Source organism: Mesoplodon bidens (genome assembly GCF_964165515.1).
Source record: "Mesoplodon bidens genome assembly, chromosome: 7".
NCBI classification, from domain to species: Eukaryota; Metazoa; Chordata; class Mammalia; order Artiodactyla; family Ziphiidae; genus Mesoplodon; species Mesoplodon bidens.
The window spans coordinates 89,297,947-89,324,352 of NC_138164.1; the positions used below are offsets into that span (position 1 = coordinate 89,297,947).

At 36.8% G+C, this 26,406-nt stretch overlaps 1 protein-coding gene across 2 annotated transcripts in view; it reads left to right on the forward strand.

Annotated features, from left to right (window-relative positions):
- Window positions 1-26,406, forward strand: part of DNAJC24 (DnaJ heat shock protein family (Hsp40) member C24) — a 68,959-nt gene that overhangs the window by 25,970 nt on the left and 16,583 nt on the right. For both annotated transcript variants that reach the window (XM_081241125.1, XM_081241126.1), the window contains exon 3: window positions 19,662-19,800. In XM_081241125.1, coding sequence (XP_081097251.1) covers window positions 19,662-19,800 — 139 coding nt within the window. The remainder of the gene's footprint in view (window positions 1-19,661; window positions 19,801-26,406) is intronic.

Here is a 26,406-nt window from a genome sequence, read left to right on the forward strand (position 1 = left end):
TGGAGCGGCTGGGCCCGTGAGCCATGGCCGCTGAGTCTGCGCGTCCAGAGCCTGTGCTCTGCAACGGGAGAGGCCACAACAGTGAGAGGCCCGCGTACCGGAAAAAAAAAAAATTGTAAGACTAAGAAAGTTTTTTAAAAAGCCTTAGTTACCCATTTTAATGCATCTTTTAGTTTGGACATGACTGCTTCATAATCACAGTGGCCCTTGCATACTATCTTGTAATTTAAAAATTATTTAAAAGTAATGTGGCACATTATTCTACAGTCTTAGTATTGGGCTTTTAGAAAGTCAGTGTAAAAATGAGCTTCAGGTGGTGAAGTACTCAACTGGAACACTTGTATTGTTGTGTAATAAAAAAGGCCAGAAAAGGTAAGTATTTAATCATGTTTTGTTTTAGCCATGATCTTCTCAGGTGTATTAAGCAAGTTTTAGGATTTACTCTTATAATGGACTTTCTGCATCTAGAACTCCCTCAAATTCTATGACTATCTAGATATCCCTGACTGAACTGCAAATGCCACCATCTTACACTCATACTACTTACACACATACTGAGCCACTAAAACATCTGAAATAAATTATATATTAAGATATACCTGTTGCTTTGTTGTCTTGTGTTAAAATGTGTGAAGTTACCAGAAATGTAAAGGTTAAATCCTCATGGTCTGCCATATGATTGACTGTGATCCCTCTGGAAGCTAAGTAAATCTTACAAATTTAATTATTGTTGAAAGAGTTGTTCCTTTTTCAAGCTAAGTAAACTACCACTAAGGTCACTAAAAATCTGAGGACATTTCTTGAACTGTTTTTTTCCCCTTCCTCTTTTGATAAGGTTATAAAAAGGTGATAGCCATAACATAATATTAGGCCCATTTAATATTTACTTATTTATTAACAAGTAAATATTAATATTTACTTAGGCTTAGAAAAAGATTAGAAATGGGGGTCTATGTGACAGATGCTTAAATATTTAAAAGTTATGAGTCAAGCTAACATAATATTAAATAAGTTCTTTTATCTTGAAAAATATATTTTCATGACAAATATCCCTTCATACTGACCTGGAAAGCCAGGATCGCATGTAGAGTCCTTGGAGTTCCGTGCCTTAATGCAGCAGGGCAGAGAAAGCCACCACTGTCCTGCCTCCTTCTCTTCCCACCCCCACCCAGAGTCCTTACTGTGGTCTGCGTTCCTATGACTTGAGGCTGTTTGGGCAGTGAATTCCTGTGTCCTGAGCCCCTAGAAGAAGGGGGGTAAGGCATGGCTATGGCTTGAAGAGGAGCGTAGAATCCTCATGGCCGGTACTCTTAGCTAAGGACTTCCTGGGGTGTGGCAGGAGAGAAGGAGCGGAGAGAGAGCTCTCAAAGGTGATGGGTGTAAATTAATTGTAATATATATATTATTATACAGTCAGTTCTTCTTATTTGCTGTGGTTATGTTCTGTAAAGTTGCCACAAACACAGAATTAGCAAACACTGAAACATTGCTCATAGGGGAAATACAGGGTTAGGTTCCTGCGAGCCTCTGGTCACAATATTTTCAGCAAGTGATCAGTACATAACCTTGTTTTATGTATGCTTCTGCTTAAAGACCCTTTAATATATGTTGTTGATTCATTATTGTTGAACTCAGGGCCAACAGCACTGTAACTCACGCCTGAAAGAAGAAGGTTATCTAAAATATGTATTTCCCCCCATAAGGCACCTCATAGGTTTCTGGTGCATAGGAACCCTAGACAGCACTTAATGCTCTATGCTTGAGGATCATTTTAAACAGTAAAAAATTACAACAAAAAACAGAGTATGAAAAATGTGGCACTAAATAGTCTGTAAAAAGGTCACTTATTTACATGCAGTATGAGAGCTGAAACATGAAAGCCTTGTTTGACGTCAGTTGGGAACGTGCATGTTAGATGATTCAAAATTTTTGCTACTCTGTGCATCTCTGTGAATGACTGTGAGAGCATTATAAGTGTTGTTTTGGGGGTTACAAGTAGATTTTAGCAAGTAGGTGAATTTGCAAATATAGAATCCTTGAATAATGAGCACCTCTTGCATTTATTAATTTATGTTGGAGGTCTTACAATGACCTTCCTCTCATGCCACCCCTATTTAAAAAAATTTAAACTGTATTCAGAATATGTTCACTCACATTATGTCATTTGAGTTTAGCAAAACACTGTGAGGTATATGGACAGATAATTTATTCATTAAAGATTTATTGACGGTCTTACAGGCACTGTGCTAGATGCTGCAGATATAGTTCATGGTAATATGATGGACAAAGGTTCTTACTTTCATAAGTGGCTTGTAGTTTTAGCAAGCTTTCTCTCCATTTTTCAGAAGAGGAAATTTTGTACAACTGAATAACTTTTCTAGGGTCACATGACTAGCAATAACAAAGCCAGAATGAGAGTTCAGTTTTTCATATTTTATGGTTAGTCCTGCTCCAGTTCCCTTTTTTCCTCTGTCTTGAATTCTCCCTTTTCCCACTCATCCAGTAAAACATCTTCTAAAAACATTCCCCTTTGGGGGATTCCCTGGTGGCGCAGTGGTTGAGAGTCCGCCTGCCGATGCAGGGGACACGGGTTCGTGCCCCGGTCAGGGAGGATCCTACATGCTGCGGAGTGGCTGAGCCCGTGAGCCATGGCCGCTGAGCCTGCGCGTCCGGAGCCTGTACTCCGCAACGGCAGAGGCCACAACAGTGAGAGGCCCGCGTACTGCAAAAAACACAAAAAAACAAAAACCATTCCCCTTTGGCCTTGGCTACTCTGTCACTCCACTCTTCTACCTTGCCAAACATTTCTTGACTACATCTACTTGCTTCTCACCCCTCTCTTTCACTACTGCCCTTCTTCTCAATGGTGCCTGCTAAAATGGCCAATGTCCCCCTACCTACCATATTCTGTGGGTTTACTGTGACATCTGCTACTGTCACAGGTCTTTTATCTGCCTTAGAACTTTCTTCCCTGGATCCTGTTTCCCAGTTACCTTGTTGCTCACTGCTCTGTTTTCTTTTCTAGCATCTTTTCCTTTATCTGATGTAAATGTTACTGTCCTTCAGAGTTTTATCTTTGTCTTTCTTCCTATATCACCAACTCTTGTCTTAATCTAAGGCTCATGTTCTTTTAGAGGTTTTAATCCCTCAATTATACACAAAATTGTGTGTGTATTTCCTTTCCCCCAGCTTTTTATCAGATTCATGGAGGAGTTCAGAACTCAAAAAAGTTGAGAAGGACTGCTCTCTGTGTATTCCTGAAGCTTTATCTGCTTCACAGGTGCCTTCCAAGTCTATGTCACCAGGCTCCCACCTTTCCCTTTGTCTGTCTCCTCCTGTCTTCCTCCTCAGCATTGTTCACATAGTTCCTCAGAAGTGTTGCAGGAGGACTGCAGTAGTTTCCTTTTTGCAGTTCCGCCTACCTATCCTCCATACCCCTTCCATCCCACCATCAGGTTAGTTTTTTTTTTCTTTGAAACAAGTAAATAAAGTTTTAAGTAGGGAAAAGTCCATGTTTTTTTTTTTTAGCATACTGAAAAGTTCCTTTATAGTCTAAAGCTCAGTCTGGCTTTTCAACTTCATCTCATAACTTTCCCTACTCACTGGTTCTTTTACTCATTCCCACCATAGCTTACAGTTCTGCTGTTCATAACTCTAATATCCATCTTAGTACTTTCCTGTCTTGTATTTGCTGTTTCTCTCTGCACGTAATGCCTTTTCCCTCCCACCCTTCCACAGTTCCTCCACAGGCCGACTCCTATTCATCCTTCAAAACCCAGTCAAGTGTCTTTATTAAGAAACCTCCTGAAATTTATTCTAAATTAACAACTTTTTCATGCTTTCATCTTTTCTTAGCACCTCATCCTTCCCATTATAATTAATTGTTTACCTATCTGCACTCCCCCGCTAGACTCTGAGTCCATCAAGGGCAGGGATCCTGGTTTTTGTCCATCATGGATCCTCATTGGCTAGCACGGTATCTGATTTGTAGTAAGGTGGTTAATGAGCCTTTTTTGAATGGGTAAACACACTTTGGGGCTGCCAGTCTTGAACATGGATTATATTTTCCCTATCTGAATTAGAAAACCATGAAGATGTTCAGACATTTTAAAAATCATGTTTCAACAGTTTACGGTTGCATAAAGTGGTACGTGAGGTGTTGACTGCTTCTTTAGGCAATATTTTACCGAGCATTAGGTGGCAGTAGTGAGTTGTACTTGACTTTACCTTTGTAATTGTTTTTTTCAACCCTTCATAATTTTAATATATTGTCAAAGTGTAAAGGACACAATTGTAGTAATTTTATACCTAACTTTTTGTAACATAATCTTGTTTTAAGCTAGTAAGTGTCATACAGAAAATGAAACAAAACAAAACTCAGCCATGTCAGTCAGTGTGTATCTCTCTTGTCTACCTAAACTGTACGCAGATTCGTTAGAGAATCACTACTGCACCATCTTAACGGCACTTCCTCACCAACTCTTTAATGGCTGCTTCATAATAACAGTGATTTGCAATAAGGAAAACCAAAAAGTATCTCAGAGGATATGTGTTTTCTCAGTGTCCTAAGAAGCTTACTCAGACCTTTATCTCAGAAATACTATATTATATTCATTGAATTTAACTACAGTTATTAAATGCTTTCTTTTTCTTTTTTACTCATCAGTTTTTATCAGACTAAGGTCGCTTCTCTTGTTTATGGACTTTCATTTTAGGCAAATTTCCCTCGCCATTAGGTGGTTAGAATTAAGAAGACTTGCCACTGCCTCTCCAGCCTTTATGCATTTAATCCCACCATTGATTTTTGAACACTTCTTTATGAAAATGGGAATTTCATTCCCATTGTAGTTTGTAAGGGTTAAATCAATGGAAGTTACATTTTATTAAAGGAAAATTTGTACATTTTAAGTTTAGGGGAGCATTTCTGCAAGTAAAAGTAGTAGATAACTTTTAGAGGAAACAGTCTTAGTGTTGATTCAAATATGAGGTAGGTAATGTAAATCTGTGATATTCTCATATCTTCTTTGCTTTCTTTTCTATCTCAGGGGTAAAGTACTTGAGTGAATTCAATGCAGGTGTACTAGTATCATTAATGTGGCAGAATGATCAATTAATAAAAGAGCATGAAAGCGTTGACAGAACACACTACCTAATTAATACCTGATGGCCTTGATGGCCACAGAGTGGGGCTCAGAGTTGCTCCAGGAAAGCGGCTCTGTAGGATCTGTAGGTGTATGTGACCACTCTTATTTAGCAAGAATAAGTTTGGCATTGGTTCTTTAAGTCCTTAATTATACAAAAACCATATCTTCCCTGACCCCAAAGGGTAGATGAAGTTAGCCAGCACACTGCTTCTAATTATCATCGGGGGATATTGGAGACCGAGTGTTAAACTTGGAATTCTCTGTGTAGCTCATGTTGAGTATGTCATCAGAAACTTGTTTGATACGATTTTTAGGGGGTGGAGGCAATCTGGCTTACACTTGGATATAATGTAACCTATTTCTTAAGATTTAAAATCTTATGTACAAAGAGGAAGAGGTTGTGTTACACTTGCATATAGCCAACAAAAGAAAAGGCATGTGACTAGCAAACGATTTGATTCAAGATTGTATTTTAGAGTTAGTAAATCTCACAGTTCAAAGTATATTATAGAGGTTGATCTTGGTAATGAAAGGTTTTGCCATGAATTAAATTACCCAGCCACGTATCATCCTACTTCTTACATTTCTTCATTTCTGTGAATCCAGTTCCTGCAGTCTACCTCTCAATTCTTTATCTGGAAAACATCAGTACCTTCTGTAAATATTTCATGGCTCTGCTTCCCTTCAGTGTTTTTCAGTCCCTTCCCTCGCTTACCCTTGCTTTTCCTCTTCTCATTCCTTCTGCTCCTCTTCTACCTCCCTCCCCCTTCACCGGCACTTCTTTCTCCACCACCCCCTCTCTTCCCCTTCCTCTGCCTTTCCCTATCCTCCTACTCCCCTCCTGCTTCCTCTTCTTTTTCCTCCTTTTTTACCCCATTTTCTTAGAACTGCCAATAATCTCAGAATGAGTCTCTTAATGTGGTTTCAAAGGAAATCGTTGTCATAGTGACATTTAGCAAAGATTTTAAAGCAACTATGATCAGACCAAAAGGTCTCTTAAAAAATATTAGTGGTGTTAAAATAACTCTTTTGAAGATTAGAGGCAATCATTAGCAAGTTTGGTAGATGTACACTTTCTCATACTGTTCTGTCAATTTGGCTGCTACATAATCACACTGAAGCTTTACAGTAAGGCTTTCTCTGGGGACTATGGGACTATGTTATATGTAGGATCCTATTATATCAATAAATAAATTCAGAGGACTTTTCACAATGAATGCCTTAGTAAGGTCTGTTATGTTTTGGAACTAAATTTTGAGCTCAAGAAGAGCATATTCTTTTCGTTTATATACTCTTTCACATTCTTAGCTATTCACCAACATTCCCAAAGTAACTGAGGAAGGTTCATTTTTATAGATACTTAAAAATCACAAATGCATTTTAAAATTAATTAATATGTGTGTATGTATATATGCTATGCAATGTGTGTGTCTATCATACCTGTCCAGAATAAGCAAATCCACAGACACAGAAAGTAGATTAGTTGGGGGGTAGGAGGAAAGAGAAATAGCTAATGACTGCTAATGGATGCAGGATTTCTTTAGTGGGTGATAAAAATGTTCTGAAATTAGTGATGATAGTTGCACAAACAATTCTGTGAATATTCTAAAACCACTGAATTGTAGACTTTTAATGGGTGAATCTTTTGGTACATGAATTATAGCTCAATAGAGTTGTTATTTTTTTAGAAAGTCAGTTCTGTGAAAAATGCCATTGTTAATTCATTAGGGATTGCATTGAATCTGTAGATTGCAGATTGCCTTGGGTAGTATGGTCATTTTAACAATATTGATTCCTCCAATCCAAGAATATCTTTTCATCTGTTTGTGTGCTCTTCAGTTTCTTTCATCAGTGTTTTACAGTTTTCAGTGTACAGGTCTTTTGCATCCTTAGGTAGGTTTATTCCTAGATATTTTATTCTTTTTGATGTGATGGTAAATTTGATTGTTTAAATTTCTCTTTCTGATAGTTCATTGTTAGTGTATAGAAATTAAACAGATTTCTGTGTATTAATTTTGTGTCCTGCAACTATACCAAATTCACTGATGAGCTCTAGTAGTTTTCTGGTGGCATCTTTTGGATTTTCTATATATAGTATAATGTCATCTGCAAACAGTGACAGTTGTACTTCTTCCTTTCCAGTTTGGATTTCTTTTATTTGTTTTTCTTCTCTGAATGCCGTTGCTAGGACTTCCAAAACTACGTTGAATAAAAGTGGCAAGAGTGGGCATCCTTGTCTTGTTCCTGATCTTAGAGGGAATGCTTTCAGCTTTTTACCTTTCAGTATGATGTTAGCTGTGGGTTTGTCATATGTGGCCTTTATTATGTTGAGGTATGTTACCTCTACACCCACTTTCCGAAGAGTTTTTTGTTCATCATAAATGGATGCTGAATTTTATCAGAAGCTTTTTCTGCATTTACCCACTCATTTACAGTCAATTAATTTATGACCAAGGAGGCAAGGATATACAATGGAGAAAGGACAGTCACTTCAATAAGTGGTGCTGGGAAAACTGGACAGCTACATGTAAAAGAATGAAATTAGAACATTCTTTAACACCATGTACAGAAATAAACTCAAAATGGATTAAACACCTAATGTAAAATTGGATACTATAAAACTCCTAGAGGAAAACATAGGCAGAACACTCTGGCGTAAATTGTAGCAATATTTTTTTGGATCTGTCTTCTAGAGTAATGGAAACAAAAGCAAAATAAACAAATGGGACCTAATTAAACTTAAATGCTTTTGCACAGCAAAGAAAACCATAAACAAAATGAAAAGACAGCATATGGAATGGGAGAAAGTATTTGCAAATGATGCGACTGACAAGGGATTAATTTCCAAAATATACAAACACCTCATACAGCTCAATAGCAAAAAAACAAACAGCCCAATCAAAAAATGGGCAGGAGACCTAAGTAGACATTTCTCCAAAGAAGACGTCCAGATGGCCAACAGGCACATGAAAAGGTGCTCTATCAACATCGCTAATTATTACAGAAATGTGAATCTAAACCACAATGAAGGGCTTCCCTGTTAGTGCAGTGGTTAAGAATCCACCTGCCAAGGCAGGGGACACAGGTTTGAGCCCTGGTCTGGGAAGATCTCACATGCCACGGAGCAACTAAGCCTGCGTGCCACAACTACTGAAGGCTGCGTGCCTAGACCCCATGCTCCACAACAAGAGAAGCGACCACAATGAGAAGCCCGTGCACCGCAACAAAGAGTAGCCCCTGCTTGCTGCAACCAGACAAAAGCCCGCGCACAGCAACGAAGACCCAACGCAACCAAAAACAAATAAATAAAATAAAATAAATTTATTTTAAAAAACCACCACAGTGAAGTATCACCTCACACTGGTCAGAATGGCCATCATCAAAAAGTCTACAAATAATAAATGCTGGAGAGGGTGTGGAGAAAAAGGAACCCTCCTACACTGTTGATGGGAAAGTAAGTTGGTACAGCCACTATGGAGAACAGTAGGGAGGTTCCTTAAAAAACTAAAAATAAAGTGAACCATATGAACCAGCTATTTCATTCCTGGGCATATATCCAGAAAAGATGAAGACTGTAATTGGAAAAGATACATGCACCCCTATGTTCATAGCAGTACTATTCACAGTAGCCAAGACATGGAAACAACCTAAATGTCCATTGACAGAGGAGTGGATAAAGAAGATGTTGTATATATAGGTAACATGGAATATTACTCAGCCATGAAAAAGAATGAAATAATGCCATTTGAAGCAACATGGATGGACCTAGAGATTATCATACTAAGTGAAGCAAGTCAGACAGAGAAAGACAAGTATAATATGATATAACTTATATGTGGAATCTAAAAGAATGATACAAATAAACTTATTTGCAAAACAGAAATAGACTCACAGACATAGAAAACAAACTTGTGGTTACCAAAGGGGGCAGGGTAGGGGTGATAAATTAGGAGTTTGGGATTAACAAATACACACTACTATATATAAAATAGATAAACAAGAAGAACCTACTATATAGCACAGGAAACTATGTTCCATATCTTGTAATAACCTATAATGGAGAAGAATCTGAAAAAGAATATATATTTGTGTGTGTGTATATATATATATCTGAATCACTTTGCTGTACACCTGAAACTAACATAACATTGTAAATCAAGTATACTTCAATAAAATTTAAAAAAAAAAGCCAGGGTCATACCTGTAAGGTTTGGTAGAATGGGAGAAAATTAGAATCACAAGTTTATATCTGAAAAACCAATAATTTTTGAAAAGGAGAGTGGCTATATTAACTTTGAATACTATTAATTTCACTTATATTAATTATAATAATACGAGTCCTATTCTGTAAGATTAGCTGTGCCTTAGTCACACAAATTCTTGTGTCTGACCCTAAAATCTATACTTCAACATATTATTCATTTGAATAACATTACTTGATATTTTGTCTTTCAGTTTCTTCAAATATAAAACAACTTTTTAAGAGGTCTGCTAATTACAAGCTGTCAATAAACATAGGTAATTCAGCAGTTAAAAAAAACAGGTATAGTAAGATACATACTTTGAGGGAGGTGGAGATAGCAATGAACCGGGGAAGATTATTTTGGGAAAGGAGATGTCCTTGTGGGGGGGTTTTGTTTGTTTTGGTTTTGTTTTTTAAATATATCAACTTAGGAATTTCTAGTTTTTCAAAGTGGTGGAAAGTTAGGTTTTAATATGTATAATTGTACTATCTGTTCTGATTGATGATCCAAGGACCGTCTTTTTCCCCCCTTGTTGTATAATATGTTTGAGAGGTTAATAACCATTGCCAATTATGGCAAGCAAGACCAAGAAGTGTAGTAGGAAGACTTTCCTGAACCTGAGGAGAATTACATAAGGTGATTCTGTACTCCTTCCTGGTTTCCTCATCTATTTTCTTCCCAGGTAGACCCTTCTGTAGAAAGCTATTATGGAAGTTTTTTGTGTTGCAAAATGGCAGAGAGAAACTGCTCTCCTACAACCCTAGTTCTTTACTAGTTGCCTAAGAGACCCCGTTGTCTCCATCCTTAACTTCTAGAAACCTCAGAGGCCCAGTGGTGGGGAGCACTCATGCCCTTGGCCTCTTTCCTTCCAGCCACACTTGATTCTTCTTTTCTGGTGGGTGGTGGAGGAATGGGGTTTACAGGCAGAAATTCAGGCCTCCCACTTCTGTCAGATGTGGAAGGAAAGTGAGGTCTCAAATATGAGCCTTGGTCTCTGCAGCAGGTAATCAGGACTCGACCAGTTCACTTCAGGTGGGGCGAGGGGTGTTACACTACAAGACCTCTTAGGATCTGGGGCATATTTTGGAGGAGTTTTGAGGGGAGATTGGAAGAGAGATGAGCATAAGACGGTGCTATGTGAGAGAAGGAGATGAAAAGGTGGAGTTGTGGGGAAAGGCTTCAGCAGTGTTGGTGAGGGCCACCTGTCATAGTGTTTAAAGAATAAGAGCAAAGAGATGGAGTTATTTGGAATTAACTTTTCTTTTTAAATTGGGGTATAGTTGCTTTGGAATTAACTTTTATTGACTGAACTGTAGTTCTTTTGAGAGGAGAGACAATGATGTGATAAGCACTTTAGGGAAAAGGTCCTTGGTTTTTATAAAATTATCAAAGATTAAGAATCTGATTTTCATGAAATATTTTAATGGAGCCTATATTTAATACTTTGATAAATCAAAAGCAGTTCTTCACCAGTAAAAATGTTGGGGAATGCTATTTTAGTTGTCAGATATTACTGTGGTCATATTTACTAATGCCTACTGCATAATTCTGTCAACTTGACCTTTTCAATTTTATTTCACAACAGAGGTCCAAAGAAATGAGTTTTTATTTTTAGAGGTGATGAGTGCCTCAAAATGTAGTGATGACTGGGCTCACAAAAGCATGGGAAGTCTAAATAAAAATGACCCACCATAAGCTTTTATTCAGTGTTTATATGTTTGCTACATTTTGAAGTTCCTCAGTAGTATTCTGCATTATAATCTGTTTGGAAATGTGTATCTACTGTGATATTATGGAAATTCAGCATTGGTCCTATTGGGGCTTGGCAAGAGATACAGATACGGTTAAGATACAGTGTTGCACATATACAAAACTAGTGTGATGCCCTCTGACTAGGGATATTAAACACACCCTCATGGAAGAGGTACATTTGAACTAGTGGAGGATGTTCCATTGGAGACAACAGCGTAAGTAAGACATGGAAACAGAGAGGTATGAGTGTTCAGGGGTGATATCTGAAGATCTAGTCTAGAATGTGTAGAACGACTAGACTGACATAGATGGCATATCTATAATACTTGTAATAGATAAAGCTTGAATGGTAGGTTGGGTTCTTTTATTGGAGGACTTTAATTGTAAGGATTAAATATGACTCATTTATTATGCAATATGTGAACAGTTAAAATTTTTGAGGTGGAGAATAACATGGTCAGGGTTTTAAGTTAAGGCGAGTGAATTTGGAAGCAGGTAGATGCACTGGAGAGCTGTTAGAAGATGAATGCTGGAGACTAGGTAGGAGCTACTGTTGGTTTGAACTAGGTTTGTCATTAGGAATAGAAAGAACATTATGTAGGTAGAATCTACAAAATTTGGTTCTTAATGGGATGAGAAAAAGGGAGGTTACCCTGATATTGTAGCTTGGATTATTAGGAAATGTATTTTTCTTTCATACATTCATTCAGCATTTATTAAGCTTGGTGGTGATCTTAACACACAAGGAATTCAGCAGGAGAAGGAACTAATTTTAGAGTCTGGATGATAAATTGGGTTTTAGATGTGTTGAACTTGTAGTGCTAATAAGATAGCTCTTAGAAGATATTTGAAATTTGGTTCTGGAATTCAAGAAAGTGTGAAACTAGTGATGAGAGCTAGCATTCTGTTAATGGTACTAAACTCATTGTTAATGTATAGAGAAAAATCAAAGTGCTATATGCTCAGGGGCCACACTGGTAGATCAAATAATATCAGCATGATGATGTGGGAGTTTTTGTTTAATCAAATTTGCCCGAAGTCCTTTTTATAGTTGTTATTTTTTTTGCAGTCAGTATTTTTTTAATCAAACAGTATAATCATAAATGTGTAGTAAAGGCTTAATATATGACCCCCTTAACTTTTTGTTTGATTTAATGTTTAAGTAGCAAGCTATTGGTAAAATAAAGCAGTATTTCCTTTTAAAAAGGAATGTAAGAAAGGCATTTAAGCAGATCGACCTCTGTTTAGGTCCAATATTACCTTATTGTGTAGTGGTTAATTTACCATAAAACTGTCTTATGCATTCACTGTAAAGAAATACCATTTCATTTCAACTTTACGTTGCTTAGTGAATGGACAAGGTCATTTGGAGGTAATGAATATATTAATTTTCACTAAAAACTTTTAGAAGTTGCTAGAATTTTCACAATGTATTGTATTGTACTCTTTTCACAATTTACACATACTTCAATTTTCTTTCCCCTTCTAGTAGAAAAACACTTGTCTCTGTGTTTTCTAATAGAAAAACACTTGGCACTTGTGTTAAACCTATCAGTGGACACCAATGCAGTCTTCAGTAGCTGAAGACTCATACAAATTATACCCCCCTCTTTAAAAAAAACAACAGGTTAAAATACCACTTGCATATTGTTCAGATTTCATCAGCTTCTTCATCACTGAAGTAAGTTGGCATTTGTGCAAACAATGAAATAAAGGGGTTGGCATTTATGATTACTGAACAAAAGGTATCAAATATCGAAAAATTTCTGACTTGGTACACTTAATGTAATTTTCTTTGTGGTGTTATAGGTTAACAGTTGCAGAGTGTCACTCACTTTTTTTTTTTAGTATTTGGAGGAATGCATCTGTCAAGGGGAAATTTTTTATCAAGCACTCATTTTCTGACTTGCAAATAATTCTTTGTTTTAAGCAATAGAGGCTAACAGTGTGCTTCTCAGACTTTAGCATGCATAATAATTGCCTGGAGAGTTTGGTGAAACAGATTCTGGGGTCCCGCTCTGTATGTTTGAGATGGGGCCATCTTCTAATGAACTTTCAGATAATGCTGATGCTGCAAATCTGATGACCGCATTTTGAGTTGCACTGAGCTGACACAATGTGAGAGTCACTCCAGAATTAGGAATTTTGAAAGCACTTGGATTTACTCTATGGAGAAAATTTGAAGTCAAAATAAAATGTTCCATATTGAACAACCCATTGCCATAAAATCTAAGCTAGTCAGAATTAAGAGTCCATAATTAAAATATTAGTTATCAATTAGATAGTAAGTAGATAACACATACCAATTCTGTTAAAAAATTATTTTCTCTATATGTTTTGTAGTGTCATGAGTGATCCCTTATTTTTGTATCAAGACAGTTTTTTAATCTTTTGTTTGTGTTTATTTTTCTCATCCTCAATAAGTGGCTTGGGGATTTGAAAACCATAGGTCTATGTAATTGAATAGTTTTCCCCTCATGTGAGGAAGTTACATAGACCATAAAGTTGTGAGTGTCAAGTCAATTAAGAATAGTAAAATAGCACTTTGCTAAAACTTTGGAGATAGACAGCTTTGTCCTATTATAATAAAGAATCACAGAGAGATACTCTCTCAGTATTTTTAGTATTGTGACATATTTATCATATTTTAATTTTGAATGTACTTCAGTCCTCTACTCAGCAACACTAAACTTTTTTAAATGTTTTAAAGTTTTTGGAGGTTGGCATATGTTCTTGAAAGTAAATAAAACTGTATTTCTATAAACCTAGGCTGTAATTCAAACTTTTCACTAATTCATATCTGTCTTTTCATTAGTTTTCTATGTTTTTATTGTACTTTTCTCTGTTTAATATTGAAAGAAATTTCTCATTTTCCTTTATGGCTTAGAAAGATTCATTAACTTCCTTTTAAAACATTTAGACATATTTGAAGGTATTTTTCTATGAGATATGGTCAACATACACTGAAAAATGCATGGATCTTAAGTGTTCAGTTTGGTGAAATTTGTTACCATGTTGCTACCACCCCAAACAAGATATAGAACATTTCTGTTTTTCCAGAAAATTCTCTTATGTCCCTTTCTAGTTAATTTATATCCCCTATACCCTGTTCCAACCTGGAAACCAACATTTAACTTTTATCACTATAGTCATCCCTAGGTATTCATGGGGGATTGGTTCAGGACATCCTGAGGATACCAAAAACCAAGGATGTTCAAGTCCTTTATATAGAATGGCATATCCAGAGATATGGAGGGCCAACTGTATAGATTTAATTTTGCCTGACTTTGGATTTCATATCAATGTAATCATATACTATGTACACTTTGTTCTTGCTTCTTTTGCTCAACATAATAGTTAATTAACTTATTTAGGCCACACCAGGGCATGTGAGATATTAGTTCCCCAACAAGGGATTGAACCCACACCCCCTACAGTGGAAATGTGGAGTCTTAACCACTGGACCACCAGGGAAGTCCCAACATAATGTTTTAGATATTCATCTGTGTTAATTATTGAGTGTATCATAGTTTTTTTCTTTTATGTTGTTGAATAGTATTCCCCTATGGATATACTATAGTTTATCCATTCTCCTGTTGATAGACATTTATGGTTCCAGGTTGTGGTTGTTATGAATAAGAGTGTTAGTACATTCTTTGGTAAGTCTTTTTGTGGACATACATTTTTATACATTTTTAATGTTTTATTTCTCTTAGGTAACTATCCAGAAGTGGAATTGCTTGACCACAGAGTAGATATGTGTGTTTGTTTATAACAAATTGCCAAATTGTTTCCTGCCAGCAACATATGAGTGTTCCAGTTATTCCATATTCTCATCAGCATTTAGTGTCATCAGTCTTTTTTATTTGAGCTATTCTATTAGGTGTTTAAAAGTATCTCATGATTTTAATTTACATTTCCCTGATAACTAATGAAAAGGTTTGAATGTACATTCGTGTGTAATTGTCTATTCATGTCTTCTTTTGAAAAACGTCTGTTCAAGTTTTTTCCCCTGATTTTTAATTAGTATGTCTTTTTACTATCGATTTATAGGATTTTTGTTTGTTTGTTTGTTTATTCTGGATACAAGTCCTCTGTTAGATAATTATTTAGCCAGTACTTTTTTCCCCAGACTGTGGCTTGTCTGTTTACTTTCTTAATGGTATCTTTGATGAGCAGAAAATTTTAAAATTTGATGAAGTTCAGTTTATCCATTTTGTTTCATTATAGTTTGTGCTTTTTGTCAAAGCAGCCCCTGCCAAGGGACAAAGATATTCTCTTGTGTTTCCTTCTAGAAGCTTTATGGTTCTGTGTTTTACATTTATATCTGTGATTCATCTTGAATTAATTTTTGTGTAGGTAATGAGATTGGGATTGAGGTTAATTTTTTTCCACATGGACATCCAGTTGTTTGAACATCATTTGTTCTAGATTGTCCTTTCCCAGTTGAACTGCCTTGGCACCTCTCTTGACTGTATACATATGTTCTAGTTCTAGACTCTTCTGTTCCACTGTCTATTTTTATATATTTATGCCAGTACTACAGTCTTGATTACCATAGCTTTATATTAAGTCATGAAATCATGTAAGTCCTTCAACTATGTACTTTTTGAAGATTCTTTTACCTGTTCTAGATCCTTTGTTTTTCCATGTAAATATTATAATCATCTTGTCTACTTCTTCAGAGTGGCTCACTGGAATTCTATAGGAATTGTATAAAACTTTTGTATCAGTTTAGGAAAGATGGACATGATTTTCTCATCATGAACATATTATTTCTTTCCATTTATTTCCCTTTTTTTGCCCTTGAGGCTATTGTAATTGGTAATTTCTTAAACTTTAATTTTCCAATTGTTTGTTGAAAGATTTGCTGATTTCTTAATTTTGAGTTCCTTGCTTCTAGGTGACTTAAGTTCTTCCAATTCCAGCAAAATGCATTTCAGTTTAGTACTCGTAGCAAATAGAAGTTAAAATAAATGAACTTTGCAACATTGATTTTAGTACATACCTATTCTGTTAAGAGTATCAATATTTTCTATATTTAATTGGTGAGTGTTTTCCTCAGAACTCCCTGCTGTTTGTATGATTTAGCTGGCATTTTTCTAAAGTAAGGAAGCTCATGCTATCTTTGTGTGGCTGTTTCTGGCTCCTCAGTTAGTAAGTCAGCCCCTGGAACACAGGATGCTATAGATTTTCTGTCTTTCATTTGGTCATTGAGTGAATGAAGTAGGAATAGCTTTGGGCTCTCAACAGTGGGAAAGTTTGGCTAGTGGGATTCAAAGTAAAGAAGAGCAAAGAATAAGCCTTGATGGGACTTGCTGGTGGTGCAGTGGATAAGAATCCTCCTGCCAATGCAGGGGACATGGGTTCGAGTCCTGGTCCTGGAAGATCCCACGTGCCGTGGAGCATCTAAGCCCCTGCACCACAACTACTGAGCCTGCGCACCTAGAGCCTGTGCTCTGCAACAAGAGAAGCCACTGCAATGAGAAGCCCGTGCTGCAATGGAGAGTAGCCCCCGCTCTCCGCAACTAGAGAAAGCCTGCGCGGAGCAATGAAGACCCAACACAGCCCCTCCCAAAAAAAACTTAAAAAGTAAAATAAAATAAGCCTTGACAACAGAGGAAAATGACTGTGGTCCTTGTGGTGCTAGTGAATGCTTGAGCCTGCCTCTCATGGGAGGGCTCCAATATAGAAATAGTAGGAAAAAAATTAACATTCACTGGGATCAGAAAGTCTTGGAACCTAGTATCATAGGCTTGATTTTTGTGCGCAATAAAGAATCTTTGCATGTTTTAAGTTAAGAATGTGCATAATGGACTTCCCTGGTGGCGCAGTGGTTAAGAATCCATCTGCCAATGCAGGGGTCACGCGTTGGAGCCCTGGTCTGGGAAGATCACACATGCCGTGGAGCAACTAAGCCCATGTGCCACAACTACTGAGCCTGCGCTCCACAGCCCGTGAGCCACAACTACTGAGCCCTTGTGCCACAACTACTGAAGCCCGCATGCCTAGAACCCATGCTCCGCAACAAGAGAAGCCACCACAGTGAGAAGCCTGCGCACCGCAACGAAGAGTATCCCCCTGCTCACTGCAACTAGAGAAAGCCTATGTGCAGCAATGAAGATGCAACTTGGCCAAAAATAAATAAATAAATAATATATATATATATATATATATATATATATATATATATATATGTACATAATAATGACACCATTTTATTAATAGACCTTTAATTGAAATATCTTTAGACGTTGTTTTGTCTGTGATATTCTAGTTTTAAACCGTAGATGTATTTAGATTGTGTATAATTTCTTGTGGCCGCTGAAATAAATTACCATAAACTTGGTGGCTTAAAACAACAGAAATTTATTCTTTCACAATTCTGGGGGCTAGAAGTCCAAAATCAGTATAACTGGGCCAAAATCAAAGTATTGGCTGGGCCATCATTCCTCTAGAGGCTCTAGGGGGAAGAGTCCATTCCTTGTCTCTTTTAGCATCTGGTGGCTGCCAGCATTCCTTGGCTTATGGTCTCATCACTCCAGTCTTTAAGGCCAGTATTTAAAATCTCTCTGCACAGTCTTCACATCACCTTCCCCTCTGTGTGTTACATCTCCCTCTGCCTCTTTCTTATAAAAATTCTTTGATTATATTTAGGACCCACCTGCACAGTTCAGGATAATCTTCCCAATCTTTAACTTAATTCACATCTGCAAAGACCCCTTTTCCAAATGAGGTAACATTTACAGGAACTAGGGATTAGGACCTGATATTTTGGGGGGCTATTATCAGCCTACCACAGAATATTATCTTTTTTAGACCTTCATTTTGTTCTGGAACTTGCTGTCAAAGCAGATTGGACTGAGGCTTTTGGTACCCCAAATGACATACTTATTTTCTTGCTATAACTTTCATTTTTTAATTAAAACCTATATCACAGCATAAAATTTATTGCCTTCTATTAGCACAACAGAATAGATCTAAAAGCCTCAGATGGTGAATTACTTATTTAAAATAATAGGAAAATACCAAATTAGGGAAATGATTGAATTGTGCTTTGACTACCATAGAACTGATATATGACTCAAAATTTAGTGATAGCTTTTAGTTTTGGGTGCCAGGAACTAATTCTTGGTTTTGTAGGGCTTTCTTGGTCTGGTTGGTGTATGATTAGTCCATTGTGTTCTTTTCATTGTACCAACCACTACTGGTTTCTGTAGTGGCCTATTAGAAATTACCTATCTTCCAGTCTGTACTTCTGTGATACAGCTGCTAGATTGGAATGGTTTCTCTAGGGCCTTACTCAATGTTAGCGGCATACTGAGATTGCGTTTTCACGTGTAAGTATTGATACATCTTAAATGTATACTAGTGGTGTATTTGAGCACGTTGCATGAAATAACATTGATTCATACCAAACTTGTTATACAGAACTTCTTCACATAGTGTTAGAAGAAGGTTTAGGTAGAGAACTTAATGTAGCCTACTCTATTTTGGCTTTGGTACATTACTTAATATCTTAGCTTTAAGGATTGCTTAAACCTCAGTATGGGAATAACTTTCATGAGCATCATTTGATAAATCATGGCCTAAAAAAGATGAAACAATAAAGCCTAAGTTTCCTTTTCTTCAGTCATTATGTTAATTAGCTTAAATATTTAAATATTAATAGCTGATAGATTTGGGCATAGGAGGAGAAGAAGAGAAATAGTTTCCCAGAGGGAAAATGGAAGCCTGGTTCTGTTTGCCCTATAATCTTTCTCCCAGCATACATGATGTTCATTAGTTCTTCTGGGCAACCAAATATCACAATAGCCTTTGCTCTGCTAGTGAGGATCACCAGCAGTGTGGAGAAAGTTCAGCATGAAAACAAATGCAAGAAAGATTTACTAACGAATTAATTTGTATTCAAATGTTTTGTTGAGTTCTTTAAAATTGTTTCTTACAAATCTGCCCTAAAATAACCATTTTTCAATACAAATTTGTGTTTGGGGATTTATAACGTTAAAATCTTCAGCGCTGAGCCAGAAGATGAGAAGTATTTTAATCTAAAGTAATAATTGTGTAATTTCAAAAGAAAAGCTAGTAGTCCATTGTTATGATATCTACAGCCAAGCATATTGTATAAGGAGAGCTTCATACTCTGTAGAGTTTGTACTCTTCCTCTGTCAGGTCCTGCTCGTCTGCATGTACCTATTTCTGTTTGTGTTAGTCATCCTCTCTGGGTAAATTGTCCATGAGACCAGTGATTCCATCAGCAAATTATCCAGAAAATGCTGTTTTTGCACATTGTGACAGATCATGTCACTGGTGGATTTATAGCTACTCCAGTGCTCTAATTAACCTGGCCGTTGTCTCCGGTGCCCAACACTGTTGTGTTGTTGCTTGGCATCTTAGTTTTCATCTTCTCATTACCTTCTCTCTTAAAGAAATCTCAGATTTAGAGGGTTTTTTTTAACCTACCCCCCACACACACACCCTCTCTACTCATCACCCCGCCCCCCTTGTTTTTGATTGGCAGTATCATCCAGATAAACAAAGTGCAGATGTACCAGCGGGAACAGTGGAGGAATGTATACAGAAGTTCATCGAAGTTGATCAGGCATGGAAAATTCTAGGGAATGAAGAGACAAAAAAAGAGTATGACCTGCAGCGGCATGGTAGGTACTTGTGGTGGGGAGCCCCAGCACATTGGCAGCTCTGTGAAGCACAGTCTGCAGCCATTTCTGGGGGACGCTTTCCAGCATTTGCACCAAGTTGTTATTGCCTCCTTTACTCCTTCCCTCCCATCACTGTTTTTAATTATGCCCAATTCTTAGTAGTGATTACTGTGTATCCATTGAGAGGTCAACAAAACTACTAGGATGTGGCTTCTTGTGAAGCCATGAAAGCTACTTTTTGTAACTAATGAAAAATGCTTAATTATACATTCCTAATTAATATTTTTTTATGTTTAAAAACTTCTTTATATTAAATTTAATTATGTACTGATTAAAATTTTCATTGAGTACTTTTAAGACTATATACTGTATAAATGACAATCTATAGGAAGATACTATAAAGGATAACATCTTAAAGCACTCTTTGCTGTCTCTGAACTAGGTTTTCATGATTATCTCCTGGATAAACTATATTCCTTGTAAGATTGTTATAAATGATATCTTAGGAACGCACATTTCCTAAGCAATTTTAAAAGTCATTTCTTTTATGCATTTTAGAAAATAGCTTCTTAAAACAGGGACAAGCTCTTGTGAGAAAGAAAGGGACAAATGTAGGTCAGGTTTGTCACACATGGACTGCAGTTACACGAAGTGATAGGCTGTCTTTCAGCACTGGCCTTGGGATAGGAGTCCCTCAGCCTTCTATCTGAACCTTCAATATGCACCCTACATGCTAATGGGGGGAGTCAATAATCAGCCACAGCCTGTGGGGAAAACACTCAATTGCACTCTGCCATAGCGCACCAGGCTCAGCATTGACTCACATGTGTTGATAAAAGCTTACTGTCTCTGTACTTGATTATTGAATCTCCTCCCGTGCCCTGCACCAGTACACGATCAAACCTAACAAAATGATTGTAAGGCTCCTATTACTAAGGTTATGAAAATTTGATTTGAGAAATAAGGCTTTATTTCTAAGATACAACATTATAGGTTAAAGCCAACAATATATATGGAATATCCATATCTGTTTTCAGAGGGAGTTGTATCAGTAAAATTAAGTCTTTCTTACAGTTAGTGTGTGATTCCTTTGTGGAAAGACTTCATAAGCAATTTGCTTATGTACTGGAGTATTAGTTTTTAATAGTCACTTTCATAATACTAATCATCTCTAAAGCCCTTCTACTTTTTTAAGACTGATGAACTTATCAGTACTTTTTTTAAATGTTAAGAAACCAATAAATATACCTTTGCAATGAATTTGGATTAATTTTCAAATATGGCTTGAATATTGGGTCCTCCTCCTCTTTGGTGCATTTATGTGCATCTTTCCAATGTTGTATTTCTTCTGTAAATTCTTGCACTTCCGGCAAAAGAATGTAGAGGTGGTTTCATCTGAGGATGAATTCTATCCATAGATACATCTTTTTGACCTTGCTTCACATGGTAAAATTTCTGTGAAAGTGTAGAAACTAATAAACATGGATGTATTGTGTGTGGGAAGTTACCTGTGTTTCTAAAGTGACCAAGTTCTACTGTAGATGACAGTCTGTCATGGTGCTTTGCACGTCTTTACCAGTCTTTATTCTGGGGTGCTGATTTGCTTAAGGTGAGAATAATCCACAAAACTGTATCTTAAGGAGTGTAGGGTGTGTACTTGCACTGTCGCTCTGCATTTTTGCCACTCCACAGCTTGGTACTATTAAGAACTTATCAGTGAAACTGACTAGAAACCTACTGTCGACAGAGAAGAGAGGTAGGGAGAGATCAGGAATCAAAAAATATTCTCCCTTGCTAGGGTATTGGGTGGGTAAGACCAGAAATGGGAGAAATAGGAAGCAGGGTTAAAAGTGAGCAGTAGAATTACATGAAGGAGGCTTAAGAGATGTTAGAAGAACAAATAAGCAGCATCTTCAAGCCTTTCTCATTGCCTTTGAGAAGTCTTTGGAAATGTGGATTTCTTTTGAGCTTTGAAATCCTTGGTTTGGAGGTTTTAATAGAAGGCGCTCTAGCCTACTGCATCTCAGGAGATTCTTGTAACACATTGATGAGGTCACAACAAAGTTTAGACAAACCAAATACAGTGAGATTGGGCTTGATTCATGATTCCAATAAATAGGCAGATCTTCTGGGAATTTATGATGTCTGTCTGCTTTGCATGTTTTTCAGGCGGGTGAGCTTTTCTAGGAGGACAGTAGAAATACAAATTTTCATGACATTTTAGTACCTCAGATCTAAGTACTAAATATTTCCTTCATTACCAGAGGCTCCAAATAGTGAGAATGCTTTGTTTCAGTTTTAAATTGAAATTGGCTTGCTGTTCAGATAAGGAATAGAAATTTCTTATCCAGATACAACTTGCTGGTTTTAAGCCTTTCATACTAGAGCTATTTCAAAAATCTCATAATAAACCTGGTTTTGTATTGTCATTTCTCTCGATTACCGACATTAATTTTTCCTTCTTTACCCATCTTCAATAAATGGCTCCTCGAAAGAAGGAAATGAACTTGAACTTCTAACACTGAGGATTTAGATTTGATAGAAGGAAAAACTTTGAGAGTGATAATTTGTTGAAGACCAGGATAGATTACCAAGAGAGAGAGAAGTTGTTATAACCAGGTCAAAGCACTCTTTTTTTCTGGGTCACCCCCTGGGGACATGGAAATAGCTTTGTTATACAGAACCCTTTTTGCATGTGGTGATAGTTCATTGTAGAACTTTCTTTTCATGGTGTGTACTTTAAATATGTTTGTTTCCTGCCCTGCATTAACGTATAGTATAAAATAAGTTTGCATTCTGTATACTTGGGAAGGAGGCAGGAGATGTTTTATTGGCGGTTGTTGAACACTTTCTCATATTTCACAGCACAAAGTTGGTGCTCTTTTGTAAGGAAAGCCTCAAATATTACCTATAACCATTTATTTCTGTAAAAGATTGTTTAAAGGAGCCCTTGAAATCCATATTTTTTGCTTCACAAAAGAAATTATCAAAAGAAATAGTCTAGGATAGGTGACCTAAAGTAAAGTACCTGTGTTTTTTCTCCCTCATTTACACTTCTGTATTCTTGGTTGACATTTTAGGGCAGTGTTGGCCAGGCTCATTAGAAAAGCAAACCTCATAAAAGATTAGTAATATTCAGTTCCCAGATATTATACATTTTGAAAGCAATGTTAACTAGTGAATTTAATCAGTTAGTTCCAGTTGGACATATTTATCTTATTGTTTTTAAGGATGCTTCCAAAGACTGCTTCCCATGTTCCCTTGAAAGGCATGTAGTTATTCAAGGTTAGGCTTTGCACTTCAGACAACCAGATGAACACTTTGGAAAATCTTTTTAGGATTTATAAAATGTTCATATGAATAATATCTGTTGAATAGACTTTTGTGCCTTTATATTCTTGTGGGGAGTTTTCTCATATATTAAGTACATTTAAAAACATGTCGGAAGTATATCATGAAAAGAATAGGGATCGTGATTCAATAGCTTTGTAGTGTGAGTCACACAGATCTCTGATGTCTCGGTGAATCACACAGATCTCTGATGTCTCGGAGGCTGTATGGAGTGACACAGCTTATGAGTTAGGTTACTTCACTGTGATCTGAAGAGGAACAGACCTTCAAATGAAGTCAGTCAAATTAAATTATGTTGTAAAAAATAAGTGGACTGTGTCTGGAGTCCTTGGTGGTATATTGTTTTATATTAAGATGTACCTTGTTTCTCTGTTAGTGAATTATTTTGGTGATGTGGAGCCTTCATGCTACACAATTGGCCAAGTGCTTGGATACCCAAGACAGCTGGGCTCTGAAGAGGACTGAGCCAAACGTTGTAAAGTTAGTGTCTTTACTTAAAGCTAATCAGCTATACTCGCCTTACCTAGATACAAAAGGTCGTTTCAGTTGTTGTATTATACAATTCACTCCATCCCTTTATTAGGATAAATATTTGAGAATGGGAGATAAATAAGTAAATCTTGGACCAGATGAGGAATGTACCTTAAAACCTCACCAACATTTATGTGTCAGAGAACTGAATCAGCATGTAATTTCTTAAATTTAAAATAAAAGTACTTGCTGAAAAGCAAGTTAACACTAAAGACTGACTAACTCCATAAGAAGCAAATTAATACTTTTAACTGTAGATAATATGAATTTGGGTTAACTGTTTGGAATAATGACTTAAGGCCAGTGGATGTTTGTGTAAATTATGTGCTAAAATTGACCCTTATAAAATATTTGTATTAGTTAGATTAGGGTTTCCATTTATGGTCATATCAGTTTTTCCATTTGATTTTAGGAATTTGAAAATTGGCTATAAAAATGTGCTTCAGGTAAAACTTGAAGATAAGCATCAGGGGGCATGTTTTTTTGGTGACTGTTTCTGGGAAAAGTAAGTATGTGAAATGATGCAGAAAATCCATCTAGACAGTTAGGGACTTGCATTTGTTCAGAGAGGGAATATAATATAGATAAAACTTCCTGTGAGGGTCCTCTTGCTTCATCTTCTTTGTCATAAGAAGGTGACTACTCGCATTATTTGTTACTTTTACTTGAATACAAATAACTGCTTTTGCAATGACAATGTATTTTAAGATCATTTCTCAATGATTTTGAATAAAAATTTGGCTAGTTTCAAATAATGCTATAGAAACTTACGGGCAAGATTATAGTTATAATCCTGTAATACTTGGACATAATTGGAAGTTTTGATTTTTTTTTTGTAGGTAATTAATTTTTTTTCTTTTTTTTTGCTTTATAACAAATTAAATCGGTTATACATATACATATGTTCCCATATCCCCTCCCTTTTGCACCTCCCTCCCACCCTCCCTATCCCACCCCTCCAGGCAGTCACAAAGCACCGAGCTGATCTCCCTGTGCTATGCGGCTGCTTCCCACTAGCTATCTACCTTACGTTTGGTAGTGTATATATGTCCATGCCGCTCTTTCACTTTGTCACAGCTTACCCTTCCCTCTCCCCATATCCTCAACTCCATTGTCTAGTAGGTCTGTGTCTTTATTCCTGTCTTACCCCTATGTTCTTCATGACATTTTTTTTTCTTAAATTCCATATATATGTGTCAGCATACAGTATTTGTCTTTCTCTTTCTGACTTACTTCACTCTGTATGACAGACTCTAGGTCCATCCACCTCATTACAAATAGCTCAATTTCATTTCTTTTTATGGCTGAGTAATATTCCATTGTATATATGTGCCACATCTTCTTCACCCATTCATCCGATGATGGACACTTAGGTTGTTTCCATCTCCGGGCTATTGTAAATAGGGCTGCTATGAACATTTTGGTACATGTCTCTTTTTGAATTATGGTTTTCTCAGGGTATATGCCCAGTAGTGGGATTGCTGGGTCACATGGTAGTTCTATTTGTAGTTTTTTGAGGAACCTCCATACCGTTCTCCATAGTGGCTGTACCAATTCACATTCCCACCAGCAGTGCAAGAGTGTTCCCTTTTCTCCACACCCTCTCCAGCATTTATTGTTTCTAGATTTTTTGATGATGGCCATTCTGACTGGTGTGAGATGATATCTCATTGTAGCTTTGATTTGCATTTCTCTAATGAGTAAAGATGTTGAGCATCCTTTCATGTGTTTGTTGGCAGTCTGTATATCTTCTTTGGAGAAATGTCTATTTAGGTCTTCTGCCCATTTTTGGATTGGGTTGTTTGTTTTTTTGTTATTGAGCTGCCTGAGCTGCTTATAAATTTTGGAGATTAATCCTTTGTCAGTTGCTTCATTTGCAAATATTTTCTCCCATTCTGAGGGTTGTCTTTTGGTCTTGTTCATGGTTTCCTTTGTTGTGCAAAAGCTTTTAAGTTTCATTAGGTCCCATGTGTTTATTTTTGTCTTTATTTCCATTTCTCTAGGAGGTGGGTCAAAAAGGATCTTGCTGTGATTTATGTCATAGAGTGTTCTGCCTATGTTTTCCTCTAAGAGTTTGATAGTTTCTGGCCTTACATTTAGGTCTTTAATCCATTTTGAGCTTATTTTTGTGTATGGTGTTAGGGAGTGATCTAATCTCATACTTTTACATGTCCCTATCCAGTTTTCCCAGCACCACTTATTGAAGAGGCTGTCCTTTCTCCACTGTACATTCCTGCCTCCTTTATCAAAGATAAGGTGACCATATGTCCGTGGGTTTATCTCTGGGCTTTCTATCCTGTTCCATTGATCTATCTTTCTGTTTTTGTGCCAGTACCATACTGTCTTGATTACTGTAGCTTTGTAGTATAGTCTGAAGTCAGGTAGCCTGATTCCTCCAGCTCCATTTTTCGTTCTCAAGATTGCTTTGGCTATTCGGGGTCTTTTGTGTTTCCATACAAATTGTGAAATTTTTTGCTCTAGTTCTGTGAAAAATGCCAGTGGCAGTTTGATAGGGATTGCATTGAATCTGTAGATTGCTTTGGGTGGTAGAGTCATTTTCACAATGTTGATTCTTCCAATCCAAGAACATGGTACATCTCTCCATCTATTTGTATCGTCTTTAATTTCTTTCATCAGTGTCTTATAATTTTCTGCATACAGGTCTTTTGTCTCCTTAGGTAGGTTTATTCCTAGATATTTTATTCTTTTTGTTGCAGTGGTAAA